Here is a 21,809-nt window from a genome sequence, read left to right on the forward strand (position 1 = left end):
GGATTTCTTCTCTCCTTAGAGGAAAGACCTCCTTATAGTTAACCCTTCCATAGGAGGGCCCTCATAGTGAATGCTTCCAGTGCCTACAGCTCCCTAAACAGGTTTTCTCACCTTGTTACAGTGCCTACAACTACACTGCTCATAAATGATACTAAAATGATATTAAAGTGACATTGAAATATTAAAATAAAGTGATTTTGGAATATCAAAATATTGTGTTTTAGGATGATAGTTTAAGGCACTATGTTTGGTATTTGACATATTAAAATAGGCAGTTATAAGCATTTTTACAGGGTGTCTTAGGTGTTTGAACCATTAAAATAGGCAGTAATAAGCATTTCTAGATGGGGCGTCAAGTATTCACAGATTTTAGCTACTTGTGGACAGTTGTGGTCCATATCCTCCGCGAATACCCGGGTGTGGGTTGACAGTAATGCAGCAAGGCAGCCAAAGAAGAAATGTGGATGCTGTTTACTAAGTGAGTAGATGGTTTGCCCATCTCTTCACTCACCTGCTGTGAGAGAACTATCTTGTGGCCATCTTCAACTTGACAACACAAAAGGTATATAAAAGACAAAGGTTTGTATTATCACAGGGGCAAATTCCATTTTATTTTCTCCTTGATTCTTCTACACTGTACATTTTTTCAACCTCCCAATGAAAAGATATGCAAAATATTTATTCACAAACAGAATATATTACATAAAACTAGACTTAGTTGTATAATTTAATTCTAAACATGAACAAACATTTAAAAAACTTACTATCACTCAGACAACATTTTTCTTTACAAATTGCGAAAATGTGAAAATCTTTAACTGTATATAAAATGACAAGATATCCTTCTGTAATACTCAAGTGTTTTCCACATCACAAATATTGGCTCCTACACAAAAGTAAGCATGCAGTCTAGTTCACAGGATGCAACCATTAATTTAGATACATAACCATGTTCAAGGATAGCTTTCAAACAATCCCATTTCTAACACCAACATAAAACACTATGACATTATTTAAAGGTCACAACATCCTTGTCTATAAATAAATAAAAGCTATTCACTTATTCTACTAAGCTGAATGGTAATGTGCATTCAAATCCTTCAACAGAAATAAGGACATGATTAACCTAACTTAGTCAATCTGTGCATGAACAGTCTCTCCCTTGCATTTGCACAATACAGTTCACCTCTACCTACGACTAGTGCCACCAAACCCAGAGGCTGTGCGGGTTCCAGTGCTACCTGCACTAGCCCAGCCCCCACCTCCACCACCACTTGTCCAGCCCCCACCCCCACCCCCACCAAACCAGCCACCTGCCCTGCGAGGCTGATGGTAGCCCCCATAATGCCCATAGTTCTGGTAATGTTGATTGCCTCTGTTACCAAACATATAGCCAAGTAAACCACCAGCAGCTGCACCTGACCAGAACCCACCTAAACCGCCACCTCCTGCTGCTGCCCCCCCAGCATTGGCTCCACGGTTCCTGCAGGATGCATTCCCATCTGGGTAGTTACCATCTGGGTTATTACCATGCTGAGTGTTGCCACCCTGTCCAAACCATCCATAGCCAGGACCACCAGCACCACCACCACCTCCACCTGTTGGATAATCATCTGACATGGGACTATAAGCATCCTGTCCTGCACGACGCGAAGATCCACAACACGTCTTGTAGAAGGCCCAAATCATCAAGGCAGCAGCAACAAACACAATTATATCTGACAAAGTACTTGCTATTGAAAGCTTATCACTTTTATAGGTTTGATAAGAATTTCCATAGCCAGAAAAACCTGAATAACTATGGCCAGAGCTATCACTGCCATAATAGCTATGACCCTTTTGCTGATTCAGGCCTTCCTTGGTGTAGTCCAAACTGTAACGCAATCCACAGGAACCTCTTAGGACATAAGGATCATCTCGTTGGCTGTAACCTTCACAGGAGACATCTATATCACCAAACCTGAAAGGAAAAGTTTATCTGTGATACATTACTGCTACATTTTATTTATATTTATAATGATCCTAAATGTAAAAATTTCAAAATTTTCTCCATTTTGAGAATTTTCTATCCTAAGTCATCACTGATATTGGTAGATCCTAGAATTAATCAAATAATTTCAAAATCACTCTCTTATTATCAGAAAGTAACAAGAAAAATAACAAGGGAATGATAAAACTAAATACCTTCCTCAACCTTTGTAACTAAGCTTTAAAGCTTTTTGGGTATGTGTCATTGAAGGTTTACTATTGGAAATTAAACACAAAGATAGAAACATAGAAGAGGATATCGATATAGCATAATATATATATATATTAATAGATTATATATATATATAATATATATATAATATATATTATAGATATATATATGATATACTATATTATATACTATATATATATACTTATATATATATGATATACAAATATATATATATATATATATATATATATATATATATATATCATATATATATATATATATATATATATTATATAATATATATATATATATATATATATATAACTATATATATATACATAATATATATATATATATATATATATATATACATAATATATATATATATATATATTATATATATATTAGATATATATATACTAATATATATATATATAATATATATATAAAATATATATATTATATAAATATAATATATATATATATTATTATATTATATATAAATCCACATAAGAAGGCGAGTTTTTGGTTTTAAAACTTGATTGAGAAAAATAGGAGATTTAGTTTGTTATCCTTCATATTTTTTGGAATTGTGTAAGAAGAAGGTAAAGAAGATATATTACACCAACTAGAGTTAATACATAACTTATGAATATTCTCTGTCTACCTTTTCACCTGAATTTCATATCTGCAATACCAATTCTAAAAACTATTGATATTAATTTAGTATCTAAATATAACAATACTTTAATAAATATGTTAATTAAGATAGTGCCGCCTAATTCAAATAATACTGTATACAGCATCCATTGTAAAGATTGTAGTAAGCTCTTAATCATTACGCCCACAAAAAAAAGAAAAAAAAAAAAAAAAAAAAAAAAAAAAAAATACGTCCCAACACAAAAATGCTCTTTCAAGAGGCTTAAAACAATGGCATTTCTGATCATTGGCTACAGACGAGACATGCCATTAGCTGGGATAGGTCATCTATAATCAGCAAAAGGCCAACGACTTTCAGAAAAGAAATGTGGAAACTGTGTTCACTGAAGTCACATGCACCAGGAATTTTAACCTCCAGCCTGGATTTTCTCTTGATCCTCTTACCCTGCTGCCCTTTCTGTTTGGAGAACAAGCTGCCTGAATCAAGAAACTGTAACTCTGCCCACCACTACTTAATTTTCTATAAATGTCAAGCTCTGTAAACTATTTTTTTATTTAGTGCAAACTTGAGAATGTACAATATATACTATGAAAGTACCTGTTTCAAGTCCCGTTTTCACTCGCCTTCTTACGTGAATTTTATTATATTCTCAAGCAAACTTTCATGCTACATTGAAATCCGAAATGTACGAAAACCGAAACAATAATTCCCATACGGAATAATGTACGTAATTGTAATCAATGCGTTCCAGACACCCAAAAAATATTTTTAAAAAATAATTTTATTAAAAAATACATTTTATAAGGAATAAACACAGTTTTACATACAGAAAACAATGTGGAATAAATATAAATGACTAATGAAATAAATATATGAACATTTAACATCACTCTTACCTTTATGGAAAACACTTGTTAGCGTATGGAAGACAGAGAGGAGGTCTTGCTTGTATTCCAACCATCTTATGATAGTAAAAAATTACCGTAATTATGTTACAAGTGACGTTATAAAGAATAGGACTGATATATTTCTACATTACTATATCACTCTTTCATTATGGAGAAAAGATCGGCAAGAGCACATGCTGCTAAATTTAAGCTGCTAGTTGTAGCTGAAACTGAGGAAAGAATGTTCCATCTACTAATGACTATTATCATGCATCATCAACATGGAAACTTCGGTATAGCACCATCAAACTCGACCGTAAACAAAATTTGAGATAAATTTTTTTATCAAAACTATTTGACATGAAAAGAACACATTTTATTGTGTTCACTCTGATAAAAGATAAATATGTAATGCTCGTAGTGTATTCTGATGAAATCAAGTGAAAATATTGAATGCAATCTGTTGATTTTTTACAAAATAAACACCTCCTCATCACCATCGACTAATGAAAAAAATAACTAAATTTCGTTCACAACTATATGAATTCAAGTGATATTTTGACTTGAAAACACTTTTTATAACGTAAAATAACCTTGTCCCATATCAATAGTGTTACGATAATTCGTCTTACGATAATCCAATTTTACAACTGGGTTACCAATTAATACCTGATATGAAAATATTTTGAAAATATTTTAAAATTTTGCTCATAACAGGTGCAGCCCAGCAGCGTACAGTAAGTTCTAAAAGTGAAGCTACAAATTTCAAAATTGATAGTACTTCTTTAAAACTTGTGGGGTTGCCAGTTAGTATATTTTATTCCAATTATTGTCATCTTCTTTATCTGATAATAAGTATCAGTGATTAACTGTAGAACCACAGAAGGTATTTCCACAGTGAATGGTCAATTTAGATTGACTTTTTATTTTTGCTTGATATTTAATTCTATATATTGAAGTATGTTTGAAAACATATGAAAGCTCTTTATTATAATTACATTTGCATATGTATAATACAGTACAGCTATGAAGCTTGTGATCATCATAAATTCTTGACTATTTTACTATTGCATATCACTATAGCCCTCTGAATAAACAAACTGTGAAAGCCGAGGGAGAAATGCCAATGAGGCTTCTATGCCCTGGGAAGGTGAAAGAGATGAATTCCAATGTGGATTATGACCACACCCAGATTATTTTTCATTATTCAGAATTTTGAACAAAAGACTGAATGTAGAAGTGAGAAAATATGAAAAAGTCAGATAAGCACGACAAGAAGATAGCATTACAAGAACTGATAGACAGCACCAGAATAAAGCATTAATGCACCATATGATGGGATCTTACTATGACCTTGGTTGTTATATATAACAACCAGGCCGACGCTAAATGTCGAGACAGATGGAGGAGTTAAGACGATGACAAACCTACCTAGTCATCAGTGCTGCCAACGCCGGTTATAAACTAAACACCCATGAAGTGCTTGATGGATGCTTCTGTTAACTGTCTTGCCATTCATAAAATATCAATTTATATACGTAAACTAAAATATATATCGTCACTGTAAGTAAGGAATATTCTATCTACTTGCATAAAATTTATTACATTTAATTAAACAGAGAATAAATTTCTCAACCTTTGAAATCCGAGGAAGAGAGTAAGAAGTGCTAAAAATGATTTTTGGTCCTATTTCATCACATCTAAAACAGTGGTAGTAGTTATCTTATTTTTAAGAACTTTTAGCATACACTAGAATAAACTCTCAGCTTTCCAATGGTATTACTTAAGTGATGAAAAAAACACTGGCAAAATTAGAAAGCATTTTGTGGAAACTTTCAATGTGTTTAACTCTTCAACTGCTCACATAGGTGTAAAAGACCAAGACCTCAGCATACACAATAGGGGCAGCCCATCTGCACCGGAAACGGTTGCCTAACTGATACTATTGCTGTTTACATTAATATTAATATTTGAAAATTAGTAAATCATTTACAATACGAAAAACATACATTTCTGTGAGAGAGAGAGAGAGAGAGAGAGAGAGAGAGAGAGAGAGAGAGAGAGAGAGAGAGAGAGAGAGAGATTATTTAATCTATTATTACTGATATAGTAGTATTAATCAATATAAATAATTGAAAATTAGTAAATTAGTAAATCATTTTTGTATCATAAAAATATATTTATTCATGAAAAAAACATCAAAATACACTAATGAATGAATATTTATCGTTGGAGAAACCCGCAAATAAGCAAATTTCCCGTGAATATGTAATGGGTAGATGTAGTCCGAAGAAAAATCAGTGAATAGGTGAGTCCGCGAATCTCGAGAACCAACAGTTTATGAATATTGCTCTACGAAAAAATTTGCAACTTGGTGAAACTTCCCCATGGACAAGTGGATACTAATGTGTTCCACAAAAATCTGCAACAAAATAGAAAGGCAGAAATGTGAAATGCATAAAAATGGGAGCAATGTAATTAATGAATATTTCTCTATGAAAAACACTGCGAATAGAACATTTTCTGCGAACAATGGGTAGGCGTATATGTTCCACAGAAAAATCTGCAAAGAAGCAAGTCTGCGAACCCAGAACTGTGAACAGGCAGGGATCAAATGTAGTCCATTTGATTTTCACTTCTTTACGGCCACTGTGTTGTCTTTCTTTATGGCCGTGATCTTAACCCTTGTTTCTTTAGCAGGACAAGTGGAAGATGATGAAATAACTGCAACTTGCAACTTCTTAAAGAGGAGCCCAATCTGCAGATCTACAGCTCTTAGAGGAGTCTTCTCTTGCAGAATGTATTGCTGCACAAGAATCAGGAATTGGGTGATACTCATCAGTAGCTACAAAACATGAGGCTGTGAAGCCTGAAAGACACAAGGCTGTCTGTAACTGTGTCTAACCCCGGAGGGGCAGCTGGAGATGAACCAGGAACACACTTGGAACTTGGAGACAACGATACAGGTGTGATTAGCTGAATAAGAATCAACTGCAGGAGACAATGGGCCAGCCTTGTCCCCAGACAAAGGAGAAATGGAGCAGGAATCCAAAGAGGGCCTGCAAGTCTTCTTGCAAGGAGGAGCCACGAAGTCCCTATTCATCCAATGCCTCTGAGGAATAGAACGAACAGATGATGATGAAGATAACTGAGAAGACAAGGAAATAGATGGAGATCTAGGACGTCTCTTCTTCAATTTCTTCTTATTGGAGCAGCCAATCTTCAGAACTGCACCTTCGACTCTCTCCACCAGAGCTTGAATAAAGAAGTAGAGAGGAGTAGACATAGATGGCCCAGGAACGGGAACCAATGGTAAAGGCACGGCTGATGATGGTGCGGTGTAGGCCAAGGAAGTCGCAGCCAAAGAAACACAAGCGAACTTTACAAACACCATAGTTGTAGAGACAGACATGGTGGCAGACACAGGGAGACGGGAAGACAAGAGGTGGGAAAGTAGCCCCCAAGGTAGGACTCCCGCGATAGGCTTAATGAAGACCAGCACTTGTTGAGCTTCTTTAAATCCATCCCTGAAACAACAGTAGTACAAGGGGTAGCTGCCTCCCTCCTCCAGAGGGGTTGGGAGCCTACCACTTCCCCACCTTGAAAGAACAGAAGCAGCTAAATCAATCACGTGATCTCCTGAATCCTTCCTCAGACTATCTAAAGATAAAGAAATAGACAAATGAGGAATAAAATCTTCCTGAGAGGAAGATGCAACGAGAGGCAATTCTGGTGAAGGACAGAAAGAGCAAAGACAGAACAGCTGATTTCCTCTTGTGCCTCTTCTTCCTACCAAAATGCTTCCATTGCTCTGTAGACCAATCAAGGCAATCTGAACTGGGGTTACACATTGCAAAAATTTGATCTGTATCTGCTACAAGTCAATGAGGATCATAACAAGAGAGGCTAGATAATGAAAACAAGGGTTGTTACCTACTCCATGACACTTCCTCTAAGGCCTATCCTTCTTAGATGTTTCATGGTTTTGTATCTTGAATGCAAATACAGTGGAACCTCTAAATATAGAGTCCCTACTTACGAAAAATCCAAGTTACAGAAGCAAAAACAAAGATTTTTTTTGCTTCTGTATACGAAAATAATTAAGGTTGCGAAAGGGTAAAGTCCGAGATTCGCCCGGACCGCCGAGAACAATTTTAAAACTCGCGTGCTGCCGACTGAGTAGACTCGCCACCATCCTCCCGCTCTCCCATTGGTTCCTGATGCTAGTCACCGTTGTAAGATTCTGCTCTCCTATTGGTCAGCATCTGTCCCATCATCCCTATACGTAAAGGCGTCCTTCGACCACTTTGTCGCATCAGCGTTATCGTACGCACGCAGAATTCGTTCGTTCACATAGATCTCGTTTGTTAACATAAATTCGTGTTAGTGATTTCGCTTTCTTTGTAGTAAGTTACTTTATCGTGTTGTGTGTGAACTTAATTAACTTAATTAGCCATGGGTCCCAAAAATGTTGCTGAAGTTCACAGAAAGAAGAGGATACTTTCCATGGAGACACAGATGGAGATAATTAAAAAGTATGAAGCTGGCATGCGGTTGAGTGTGATCGCTAAGGAATACGGCCGAAATCCGTCAACGATAGGCACCATCCTTAAGCAGAAGGAAGCCATTAAAGCAGCTACACCTTCCAAGGGCGTGACTATTTTGTCCAACAAGAGGAGCCACGTGCATGATGAGATGGAGAGGCTGCTGCTTCTATGGATTAAAGACAAAGAAATCGCTGGCGATACAATAGCCGAGACAGCAATCTGCCACAAGGCCAGCTCTATTTTCAGTGATCTGATTGCCCAGGCTGATGACAGAGGAGAAGGGACATCGACAGCAACCCCAGACTTCAAGGCTTCTCGGAGATGGTTTGATAAATTCCGGAAACGGACTGGCATCCATTCGGTGGTGCGGCATGGGGAGGCTGCCAGGTCGGACGTGAAAGTGGCCGAAGCTTTCTTTAAGATGTTGGACGATATGACGATCAAGGAAGGCTACAGTTCTCAGCAAGTCTTCAACTGTGATGAGACTGGCCTTTTTTGGAAAAAAAAATGCCTCGTCGGATGTACATCCAGGGGAAGAGAAGAAGCTACCCGGGCATAAGCCTATGAAAGGCAGGCTTACGCTTGCACTTTGTTCCTATGCCAGTGGGGATTGTAAGGTGAAGCCCCTACTTGTGTATCTTTCCGAGACTCTTCGAGCCTTCAAGGCCCACAATGTGCTAAAGGAGAAGCTTCTGGTGATGTAGAGGGCTAATGCGAAAGCTGGGTAACGAGACTTTTGTTTACCGAGTGGGTAAATCTGTGTTTTGGCCCCACAGTAAAGAAATTCTTGGAAGAGAAGCGCCTCCCTCTGAAATGCCTGCTGTTGTTGGACAATGCCCCTGCTCACCCTCCTGGCCTCGAGGAAGATATCCTAGCGGAGTATTCTTTCATCAAGGTTCTTTATCTTCTGCCTAACACCACAGCTCTCCTCCAGTCCTCCGAGTGATATCGAACTTCAAGAAGCTGTATACAAAAAATCTTTTCAAGAGATGTTTCGACATCACCGATACCGCAAACCTCACCTTGCATGACTTTTGGAAGGAGTATTTCGATGTCGTCATATGCATCCAACTCATCAATCAAGCTTGGCAGCAGGTTTCAAGGCGATCCTTGAATTCTTTGTGGAGGAAACTCTGGCCTGATGCCCTATCCGCCCGAGACTTCGAGGGATTCAACATGAGCAAAGCTGATGCAGATTCAGAAACAGTTGATGATCCTGAAACTGTTTTGCAACCAGTTCTTGATGAGATTGTTGCACTCAGCAAGTCGATGGGGCTGGTCGTTGACGAGGACGACATCAATGACTTTCTCGAGGAGCACCAAGAAGAGCTTACGACGGATGACCTGAGGGGGTTGGACGCCATGCAACATAACGTAATTCAAGAAGAGTTCCCTAGCAGCGGCGAGGAGGAGGAAGAGGACCCTATGACAACGGCAGAAATTAAGGATGCTCTAGCTGCTTTTCACAAAGTGCAATCATTTGTAGAAAAGACACCCCGAAAAGGCTTACAAAGGTTGTATGCTTGCGCAGTTCAATGACGTTTGCCTATGTCGTTCCAGGAACATTTGAAAAGCAGGCAGAAGCAATCTTCCTTGGATAGTTATCTTTTAAAGAGGCCTTTAGTAGTAAGCAAACAGCAAGATCCAAGCGATACGAAGAAACAGAAAGTTGAAAGTGGTGAGAAAATAGAAATTTGTTAAAAATGTTATTGTTATGATACAATAAAGTTTGTTCATACTTACCTGGCAGATATATATATAGCTGTATTCTCCGACGTCCGACAGAATTTCAAAACTCCCGGCACACGCAGTGGGCGGCCAGGTGGTTAGTACCCATTCCCGCCGCTGGGAGGCGGATATCAGGAATCATTCCATTTTTCTATCAGAATTTTTCATACCACTGTCCCCTGAGGGGAGGTGGGTGGGTACTTTAATTATATATATCTGCCAGGTAAGTATGAACAAACTTTATTGTATCATAACAATAACATTTTGTTCATGAAACTTACCTGTCAGATATATATATAGCTGAATCCCACCATTGGAGGTGGGAAGGGACAGAATAGAAGGATTTAGGAAACACCTCAAGTGCAGATGATTGACATCTTGATTCCTTACCTGTTAGCATAGCTGACTTCTTGATTACTGTCACCGAAGTCTGCTTTTGCTTTACTAGAGTTGCCAACAAGGTAGTGACCTGTGTAGTTGGTGCGCTCTAGATGATCTGTCAACGGGGGCGTGACCACAATGTGACTAGACCATATTGACCATACTGTGAGGGCAACGAAGCTAAAACCACCACCTGACCTAACCTATCGAAGTTAGTCCCATAACTTCTAGGCTAACGAAAGGGAAAGCGCCTCAAGCGACCAACCCTTCAAAGTTAAAAGCACACCTATCCCTTTTTCTATAGGATAGGATTCGTGCTGCTTCCTGCCTCCAATAATATTTCTACGGATATGTATGGTCCTAGCGACTCGCAGATCTCATATGTCGTCTTCACATCCCGTCGGGAGTGTGAAGCGAACACAGAGTTGCTTCGCTCAAACGTGGCACTCAGGATATTACTGAGTGTCATGCTCTGTTGAAATGCTTCCGAGGCCGCGCCCTCACCTCGTGAGCACTTACTTTAAAAGGTTTCAAATCTTTGTTCAAACATGACGAATGAGCCTCTTAGAAAGGACTCCTTAAAAATAACGCCAGGGCGTTCTTCGACATGGGCAAGTCTGGTCTTTTTACGGAACACCGCAGATTGTCCGAATGACCTTGACTTTCTTTAGTTTTATCAAGATAAACTTGAGAGCCCCGACAGGGCACAGGACTCTCTGTGGCTCTTGCCCAATAATTTGTGCCATCCCCTTGATCTCCAGGCCTCTGGGCCAAGGGTTAGACGGGTTTTCGTTCTTAGCAAGAACGGAAGGCTTAGAGGACACCGAATTATGTCCTCTACAAAGCCAAAACCTCTGATGATGGCTAAAACCTCACTAACCCTCATTGCCGTAGCTAGAGTGGTTAGAAAATTAGCCTTTCTGGTCACGTGTATTAAGTTTACAGAAAGGAGAGGTTCGAAATGCTTTGACATCAAGAACTTCAGACTACGTCTAAGTTCCATCAAGATTTCCGCAGACCTCAAAGATCGTGAAGGGCTTTTGTTGTTTGACAGATCCGAATCTCTGAGCCTAGAGGCCGTCAACAACATATTTCCGTATTCTACAATCGTTGGGAACTGTTAGATTATCCCATACTTCAGACGGAATGGGAAGGCGGTAAAGTCATTCACAGAGGTCAGAGGTAGAGGAACAGTCATTCTTCCTGCCCTATGTCCAGAAACGGCCCACTCCGATTGGTACACTGCAAAATATGCAGCACTGCTTTGCTTTGGCAATGAGACTTGCAATTAATCTTGAAGATCCTCTCGCTTCTTGACAGTCTGAACGCATTCAGACTCAGAGCGGAGAGATTTTAGGTACCTTCTCGAAGTGAGGCTGTTAAGAGTAGACCGAATTCTCTCGGGAAGGGTCCTTGGAAAGTGCTCTCTGAAGGACGTGACCTCTGTGAATCCAGCCTCTCGAAGGCCAACATGGGGCGATCAGCGTCTTTCTCACTCCCTCTGACGCCAGCGATTATCTTATTACATTTCCTAAGCTTTTGAATAGGGGAAAAGGGCTAACCAACTATCCCCATTCCATACTATAGGATGGCGTCTATTGCTACCGCTCTCGGATCGAGAATAAGGGCGCAACGTAGAGGAAGCTTCTTCGTCTTCAATATTGCAAAATCTACGAAAGGACGTCCCCAAAGTCTCCACAACTCTCGACATACTTCTAAGCGAGGATTACTCAAAAGTCAAACGTCAGTAGTTGCTGCCGTCGATCGAGAAGATCCGCACGGACGTGCAATCGTGTAACGAACTCTTACGGAGTGTAACGAACCTCCTTAACGGATCGTTCGTTTCCGTGCCTATGCCGATAACCATCTCTCTTTTCTTGGGATATGAGAGAGCTGCGGAATTATCTGAGATGATTTGGACCACTCGACCAAAACCTCACTCTTCGAGGAACTGGAGAGCCAACCAAATTGCTTCCAATTCTTTTAGATTATGTGCCAGGACCTCTGTCCGGATGCCTGGCTCCCTCTCATTATCACCTGAGGTTGATCCTTAACCCATTGAGAGACGTTTAGAATTATCTCTAGATCTTTGATGTTATTTCAGTTCTCCTGTAGGAAAAACTGTAGAGGTCTGAATTGCAGTCTATTCAGGGAAACAAGCTTCTCCAGCGAGGAAATGGTCCCCAGCAGACTCATCCATTCCCTCACTAAGCATGCTTCCTTCCCTAATAAGGCTGCGCTTTGCATAAGCAGGAGAGCATTATTATAGTGCTATGCTGCGGTAGACTCGTACAGAATTCTGTTACAGTGCGGTAAGCAGCGCCGAACATGTCTAAGAGATATCTCTGTTGAAAATTTCTTAGCAAAAGGAAGTCGTTTATTCATGATTACAGAAATCCCCTCAACCCGAGGCAAAAGTCATGATTGTAGGGCAGAGATACGGTTCGTAAATCAATAATCCCGCGGGAGAGAGAGACGTAACCGACTGAGCAGTACAACGAGCTACCTAACACTGAGTTGGTGACAGTGTGAGACCCACTGTGACAGTTACAGGCAGCAGCTTATGTTCACCTTCTCGCAGTCTTATGCCGAGTTGCCAGCTATTCTATTCATCTAAGGAATAGATTTTCCATTATTTGAACAGAAACTCTCAAGTTGGCATATCTAGCGAAACAGAATTCGCTAATACAGAAGCTGATTTTGTGTTGTTGTAACATTACGCTTAATTAACAAATGTTAAATCGGAAACTCCTGGAAAGTTGCCGGGAGTACCGATTAAATATACTGCGTCTCCACAATGACAGCAACCTCTCGTTTCGCACTATTCTGCCTGAGTTACCAGCTACTCTCTTCTACGAAGGAATAGGTTCGTTACTATTATCGATCATAAGAAAATTCTCAAGCAGGCATATTTAAGCGAAACATAATTCGCTACATGCAGAAGCTGTCCTTACACCGGAAACTCCTGGAAGTTTGCAGGAAGGACCGATTAAATACACTTAAAATAACAGTCCTTTCGGTTGCCATCTGTAGAGGTAACCACGATATGCGTATGATGACTTGAACTTTACATTAGTAATATGACGCGAAGATAAAATACCTAAGTATTGCAGTCACTTGAACATCTAATTCTCTACTACATTCTTTCCTCGACGAGGGAAGAGAGAGAGAATGGAAATCGACTGTCTTCATTCTCTTTGCCAAGAAAAGGAATAATATTATTCAAATGGAAATCTCAAGTGAGAACCGAAGATCGAAAAGGAAAGTTCAAGCTTCTTATGATATTTTGACATAAGACTTCATGGACGTAGTCTATAAGTCTTTTTCCTGGATGAGCCTCTGACTAATGAATGAGAGCTCTTTCGAAATTTTGTTACTTATCCGCTTATGCGATAAAATGTTATTAAGAACTTTGTCAATGAGAACTAACCCAATTGCATGACGGAAAGTAATCCAGGAATTCGAGCATATAGCCTTCCCGATTCCCGCAGAAATCGAGGAAGGGGCAGGATTCCTGATTAGAGACTGGGCTTACGACAGGAATGACCTTAATGTTCCCCTTCGGCAGCGCAATCCCGAAAGCAGACGAGGCGTTTTATGACACCGAAATCTGCTTACAGTTTTCCTGGAATTCATCAAGTGATGGATTCTCTTGAACGCTCCCTTCGTAGAAAGAGAAGTAGACATCTTGACGAGACCAAAACTCCTTCCTCTACTTCGACGACGCTCTCTTGAAGAGCGTTCTTGCAGGAATCCTGCCGAACGTCTTGATGCGTAGGACGCCTATCGTTCTGAAAGAACGTCCTGGCAAGTGCTCTACCGAGCGTCATGACGTGTAGGATGCCGAGCGTCTCAAAAGCTCCTCGCTAGCGTCCTGGCGAGCGTCCTCGCTAGCGTCCTGGCGAGCGTCCAGATGTGTAAGACATCGAGCGTCTTCCAAATAGCTTATCAATGTTTATGACGTCGAGCGTCTTCTGAAAGGCCACCCGAAAGCGTCCTGGAGAGCCGCACACTGCTCCTGAAGTGTGAGAGCACTATAGGAAGACGTAAGGCTATCGTCTCCAAGACGGCCTTAAAGACTTTCGTTACCTTCTAACAAAGACGGTGGCCGCCTGTGCAACATTTTTGCGGTCTTAGTATGCAAATGAACATATCCAGACAGCGCTCAAAAAAGGAACGCCGAGCGTTCCGAAAGGCATCGTCGCGAGGTGCTTGCCGAACGTCCTGATTGCATTCTTTGAGCGTCTTGAAGAGCGTCCGGAATAGAAGAGAGACGAACATCAAGGGAAGCGTCATAGTGAATGACGTGCGTCAAACACGAGTAACTTGAGAGGCTTCCTGGCGAGGGGAGAGCCGCTCATGAAACGCGAGCGTCCTAAGCATAAGTACGGTGATCGTCATCAGGACGAGTCTTCAGACGTTCGCCACTCTTGACAAAAACGACGGCCGCTGTGCGACATCTTGCGTCTTTGTCACGGTCATCGACACTGCAGAAGGGCATTTAAAAGGACGCCTGTGTGTTCTTGGGTAGAGGAAATTCTTTGCCCTTCTCCTGTCGAAAACTAGGATAGTCCTGTCCAGTGTCATCTCTGTCCGCTGACAGAGCGTCCTTAGGGACGAGTAAGATGCGTCTTGGCGAGCTATTTGACTATGCAAATCAGCTTGCCGGACGTCAATCTTATGAGCTTGAACATATCCCGTTTCGTAGTAAAGCGAACGTCACATAACGTATACATAACGCCATGAGGGGAGGAGGAAACCTTAGCCGATGACAAATAAGACCTCCTTGGAGCGTCCACCAAATTGGCGAATCTCCTTGAGAAGAAGACGGTGCTTTCAATCCTGCTTCTTCTCCTGTTTCGTACCAGATCCCAGCTCTCCCTTTCAGTCTAGATGGAGGAAGTGCAAACGAAGTCTTCCTCTCGATAGAGCGTTGAATGTCTCGAAAGGCGTCCTGTGAGGGTCCTGCCTTAAGGACATTTTTAATCTCTTGACCAAGACGACAGCCGCCTGTGCGACATTTGCGTCTTTGTCACGCTTATCGATATTAAGTCAAGCCGAAGGGACGCCAGATCGATGTGGGTTCCCCGTAACCCTCCTTCGGCTTTCGACATGCCCTCTCCCTATCCTGGGAGTCCGACAGAGTCCAGGCCTAGAGGCGTTATGGGGCGGATCTACGTTTCCCTCCTGACGAGAGAGAGGACGTGAAGCGTCCTCTTCTCTAAAGCTTCTTAGAGGAGCGAGTCCTTCGAGAGCTCCAACCTTGCGGGAGGACGCCTCGGAGGACGAGAAGCAATCTTTCATGATTCGTGCACGTGCACGATCTTTGGCAGCCTTATCCTGCCGAAGGACGCCAGATCGGTGGGGGGGTTCCCGTAACCCTCCTTCGGTTTTCAACTTGCCCCCTCCTGGTCCTGGGGAGTCCGACAGAGGTTTAGACCTAGAGGCGTTATAGGACACCGATCTGACGCCCCTCCACACTAGGGGCAAAATCAACATCACTACACTCACAACACTGATTGGAGAGCGAGCACTTTTCAAGCTTACTTGATGTAATCCACAATAATAGAAAGGGCATTACTTCTCACAGAACTTCCTCTAGGCCCGTAAGCCATACCACAGGGTTAGGCAAAATAAAGTCTACTGGTACTGTGGAGGAAGACCTCCTGATTCTATCACGCTCTAATTTGCGTACATACGAATCATATAGTCTCTTTCGGAATCAGTCAACATTACACTAATTACTTGATCTCTCAACAAAGAAAACATGTATACTAAACGAGTGTCTACCGAAGGTTTCGGTAGCCTCCCCTTACCCGTTGCAGACAACAAAATCTGAAACTAGGCTAACTAGATTCAGACATCATATGCAATGAAAAAATTTTAATTAATTTATGATAGCGTATGCCTAGCCACAAATCCAAGTCAATCATTCAAAAAAAATAAGTAGGATACTTAAGCGGCTAATGAAGTTTCAAAATCCTAGGCGGAGGTAGTGGAAACAGGTGTTTTCACTACCGCGACAGAGAAAAATCTGAATAGAAAATGGGAATGATTCCTGATATCCGCCTCCCAGCGGCGGGAATGGGTACTAACCACCTGGCCGCCCACTGCGTGTGCCGGGAGTTTTGAAATTCTGTCGGACGTCGGAGAATACAGCTATATATATATCTGACAGGTAAGTTTCATGAACAAAAAGTAAAGTAAAAAAAAAAAAAAAAAAAAAAAATAAGAAAAAAAAAAAAAATCAAGTTTTTTGTAAAGTGAAGTGTTAATTTTTTCTGCCATTTGTTAATGTGTTTCATAAAGTTTAGTGTTAATGTTTTCTGCCATTTTTTTAATGTGTTTCGTAAAGTTGAGTGTTCATGTTTTCTGCCATTTGTCCTCCTCCTCTGTCGCCACTTTCGGAGATTGCCTCACTCGAAAGGTAAAGTTCCACACTTTACTACATGTACGTACAGTATTCCTTGTACCCTGTACACTAATACACTTTATTTACAGGTACAGTCATGGTTATGTTAGTTATTGAATGGTTCAAATTGTTGTATTTTATTGTTTATTGGTCAATTAACTTTATTATAAAATTTACTGTGGTGTTTTTGTAGGGCTTGTAACAAATTAGGCAATTTACATGTAAAACATAGTTCGAGATACGAAAAAATCAGGTTATGAAGGCCACTTTGGAACGGATTAATTTCTTATCCTGAGGCACTACTGTACACACAATGTAACAAAGATATTCACAAATATTGACAGACATAAACAAACTAAAACCAGAATGCCAAGGGGAAGAATGAACAGGAAGTGCATAATAAACTGACTTCTAAGCTAGAAAGGGAAGTGCTTGTCTTGCTTGAAGACAGTTTGAGAGATAACTATTAATGCATCACAGCATATGTAAAGGGGAGATGGGTCAGGCTTTGCCTACTCTCTTTCCCATTGGGTAACTCATTCATGCCACCAATCTTGTTCTATTTTTAAACAGAATCCAGATTGTGCTTTGAAATTTACCTCATACGTAAAGACCTAAGGTTTGTTTCTTATATGAATAAATGTATATTAGACATATTTCAACGACAGATCAGCTGACACTGACCTTAATAATATCCATTTGAACTAATATAATTTCATTAAAATGGAAAAACAATATAATGTCTCACAATATCAAAATAATTTACCAACTATACAAACTATACCTGAAAGCATTATCCATATCACTCTTGCATTCCCACTGTACATCAACTCCATCAAATCCTCGATTATAACACTGCACAACACGGGGTCGGAAAGCATCACATGGTGCTGTGCCTCCTGAAACACATTCTAACTGAGGTACGGGAGAAGAACGGCGTCCTGAAAAACAAAGTCAAGTGTATAAAAATGATATTGTTATGTTACAATAAAGTTTCATACATACTTACCTGGCAGTATATACATAGCTAAGACTTCCGTCGTCCCCGACAGAAATTCAAATTTCGCGCCACTCGCTACAGTAGGTCAGGTGATCTACCGGCCTGCCCTGGGTGGCGGACTAGGAACCATCCCCGTTTCTATCATATTTTCTCTCTTCCACTGTCTCCTGCGGGGAGGCTGGGTGGGCCTTTAATTGTATATATCTGCCAGGTAAGTATGTATGAAACTTTATTGTAACATAACAATATCATTTCATACATCAACTTACCTGTCAGATATATACATAGCTGATTGGCACCCTTCGGTGGAGGGTAAGAGACAGCTACTATAGGAATAGAACAGGTAAACACATATGTTGTAGGTATAAATAAAACCTTGGTTCCTACCTGATAGGTTGGTAGTACTTGGTGGGTGTTTGCCCAGTAGTCTGCATCACCTCAAGAAACTTTAGCGAGATATGTGATCTATGGCCAAGAGTTCTTGTGGGTCTGCCGATGGGGTCTTACCCACTTACTCAGCAGAGCCTAAAAGGACTTGTCAATGGGTGCTGATCCACTTATATGACAATACACCTTATGAAGGAGCACACAACCAATCCCGACCACCTGATCCTAACCATGTGTTAGAACTAAGGATTGTTACGAGTTATCCCCGAACTCGTCACAACAACCGTAACTCAAAACCACTACGCACACATACATAATTTTTCAAAAAAAATTATACTCAACTAATTGGATATGACGAGAATTCTCTTATGAACAACATAGACGGCCGCCCGTGCGAGCCTGAATCCTCCATTGTTCGAAGAGATTCTCGACCATATCCAAACAGAAGAACAGTATATACATTCTAAGGATTGGTGTCGGCTCCCGTACCCAGAATCGTAGCTGCCGATACGATAGGACCTGAGAAAAGCACTTCTCATACGTCACACGCACGTCTTTCAAGTAATGAGATGCAAATACCGAGTTGCATCTCCAATATGTCGTATCTAATATGTTTTTAAGTGACATATTCTTATAAAACGAGAGAGACGTCGCAACCGCTCGTACTTCATGAGCTTTTACTCTCAGAAGTTGTAATTGTTCGTCCGGACAGACCTTGTGAGCGCTCCGTAATGACGTTCCTTACAAAGAACGCTGAGCGTTCTTTGACATCAGTCTTGTGGGGTCTTTGACCGCGCACCAAAGACCTTGTCTAGAGCCTCCCCAACTGACGTTTCCTCTGAAGATAGAACTTCAGAGCTCTAACAGGGCATAGAGACCTCTCTGCTTCTCTGCCTACGAGACTAGACATTCCTTTGATTTCGAATGACCTAGGCCAGGGATTCGTGGGATTCTCGTTTTTCGCTAAAAACAGAGTTTTAAACGAGCAAATCGCCGAGTCTTCCTTGAATCCTACTTTATCCTGCAGAGCTTGTAACTCACTAATTCTTTTTGCCGTTGCTAACGATAAAAGAAATAGGCATTTTCTAGTTACGTCTCTAAATGAGGCCTGATGAGGAGGTTCAAATCTATCCGAAGACAGATATTTGAGGACTACGTCCAAATTCCAGTTCGGAGGTACGGCTCTTTGACTTTGACGTCTCAAAGATCTTATGAGATCGTGGAGATCTTTGTTATTTGCCAGATCTAAACCTCTGTTCCTGATACAGCCGAGAGCATACTCCTGTATCCCTTTATTGTGGATACGCTAGATGCGATTTTACTCTCAGGAATAGCAAGAAATTCAGCATTTCCGCTATAGAGGTAGAGGAGGAGGAACAACTTCTTGGCTCTACACCACCTTCTAAAGACCCCTCCCACTTCGACTGGTATACTTTTCGAAGTGGAGGTTCTGCGAGCTCTCGCGATCGCGCTTGCCACTTCGCGAGAAAAGCCTCTCCGCTCTGACAAGTCCTTTCGATAGTCGAAAGGCAGTCAGAGCGAGAGGCGGGGGTAGGGATGGTGAAAAAAAGGAACCACCTCTTGAAGTGTGGTTGTTTTGAGAAGATCCGTCCTTCCTGGTAGGGATCTTGGAAAGTCTACGATCCACATCTACACCTCCGTGAACCATTCCTGGGCCGGCCGGCCAAAATGTGGCTATTAAAGTCATCCTCGTCTCTTTTGACGCCACAAACTTTTTCAATACTAACCCCAGGATTTTGAATGGGGGGAAAAGCGTACACGTCCACTCGAGACCAGTTTAGCAGGAAGGCGTCTACCATAATTGCTCTTGGGTCTTCCACGACCGAGCAAAACACTGGGAGCCTTTTTTGAAATGTATGTTGCGAATAGATCCACGTGAGGAGTTCCCCACAGAGACCAGAGATCGCGACATACTTCCTCGTGCAGAGTCCATTCTGTATGGAAGGACCTGGTTCCTCCTGCTGAGCCTGTCCGCCCTCACATTCCTTACTCCCTGTACGAACCTTGTCAGCAGGGAGATGTTCCTGTGAGAACGTCCAAAGTAATAGGTCCCTCGTGAGGTTCGTAAAGGAACGAGGAGAGATCCCTCCCTGTTTCCGAATGTAGGCAAGTGCGGTGGTGTTGTCCACGTTTACTTGTACTACCTTGTCTCTCACCAGAGGTTCTAGGCTCTTCAAAGCCAGGTGAACGGCGAAGAGCTCTTTGCAATTTATGTGCCAGGACACCTGTGCTGGTTCCCAGGTGCCTGACACTTCCTCCGAGCCTAATGTCGCTCCCCAACCCGTCGTCTCCGACGCGTCGGAAAACAAAAAAAACACTAGGTCTGGGTTCTTTGATCTTAGAGAGACCCCTTTGTTGCTCTTCCAGAGGCAGCAACCACCACTGTAGGTGTGCCTTTACCTCCACTGGAATGGGGAAAACGTCCGACAGTTGTCCGTTTTTCCAGCTCCAAGACTTCTGAGGAAGAATTGAAGTGGACGATATGAAGTCTTCCAAAACCGAGAGATGGGAAGAATTATTCCAGCGAGGAAAGCGTCCCGAAAAGGCTCAAACCATTCCCTCACTGACGTTTGCTGTTTCTCTAAGAAGAGAGAGATTATCCTCAAAAACCTTTTTCGGTTCTCTCTTGCGAAGGAAAAACTCGAAAACCCGAGAAATCCATCCGAATCCCCAGATAGACTAGGTCTTGTCTGGGGGTCATCTGAGACTTCTCGAGGTTCACAAGCAATCCAACGCCTTGGTCAAATCTGAGTTAACTTTAGGTCCTCCAAAACACTGTCTCTCCGATCTGGCCCTGATGAGCCAGTCGTCTAGGTACATCGAGACATTCACTCCTTTGAGATGAAGAAACTCTCGCCACATTCCTCATCAGGCTTGTGAAGACCTGAGGAGCTGTGGACAGGCCGAAACACAAGGCTCTGAACTGAAAGATCCTTCCCCCCGTCATGAAACGGAGGTACTTCTTCGATGGAAGGGTGGAATCGGGACGTGAAAGTAGGCGTCTTGGAGATCTAGAGACACCATCCAATCTCCTTGTCGTAATGACGCTAGGACTGAAGCAGAAGTCTCCATGGAGAACTTCTCCTTCTGAACAAATTTGTTCAGAGCGCTGACGTCTAGTACTGGTCTCCAGCCTCCCGAGGCTTTCGCCACTAGAAAAAGGCGATTGTAAAACCCCGGGGAGTTTGATCCAGTACTAGTTCTACTGCACTCTTGTCCCACTTTGTTCCACCATTGATCGAAGAGTATCCCTCAGCACAGGATCCTTGTACTTGGCTGATAGTTCCCATTGGTATAGACGTTAGGGGCGGAGTATTCAGGAAAGGGATACGATATCCCTTCCTTAAGATCTTTAGTGAAGACGCGTCTGCGTCTATCAGTGTCCAGGCTTCCACGAATTCCAGGAGCCTGGCACCTACTGGTGTTTGGAGGAGAAATGTTTCATTTGCCCTTTTTAAAGGGACGAAAGGCGGACCTACCTCTTCTCTCTGGAGCCTTCCTTCTTGCGGGAGGTCTGGAGATCGGACCACCTCGAAAGGGCTGCCTAGAAGTGCTAGGTTCTTTCTTGTCCGACACTAAAGCAGG

The 21,809-nt window shown here is 41.6% G+C and overlaps 1 protein-coding gene across 3 annotated transcripts in view; it reads right to left on the reverse strand.

Moving 5' to 3' along the window:
• Nucleotides 1-580: 580 nt before the first annotated feature.
• Nucleotides 581-21,809, reverse strand: part of LOC135216428 (store-operated calcium entry-associated regulatory factor-like) — a 57,495-nt gene continuing 36,266 nt past the window's right edge. For all 3 annotated transcript variants that reach the window (XM_064251788.1, XM_064251787.1, XM_064251789.1), the window contains exons 3-4: nucleotides 17,601-17,757; nucleotides 581-1,960 (exon numbers count right to left, since the gene is read on the reverse strand). In XM_064251788.1, coding sequence (XP_064107858.1) covers nucleotides 1,189-1,960; nucleotides 17,601-17,757 — 929 coding nt within the window. In that variant the 3' untranslated portion in view covers nucleotides 581-1,188. The remainder of the gene's footprint in view (nucleotides 1,961-17,600; nucleotides 17,758-21,809) is intronic.

Source organism: Macrobrachium nipponense, chromosome 6, assembly GCF_015104395.2.
Source record: "Macrobrachium nipponense isolate FS-2020 chromosome 6, ASM1510439v2, whole genome shotgun sequence".
In the NCBI taxonomy this organism is placed as follows: Eukaryota; Metazoa; Arthropoda; class Malacostraca; order Decapoda; family Palaemonidae; genus Macrobrachium; species Macrobrachium nipponense.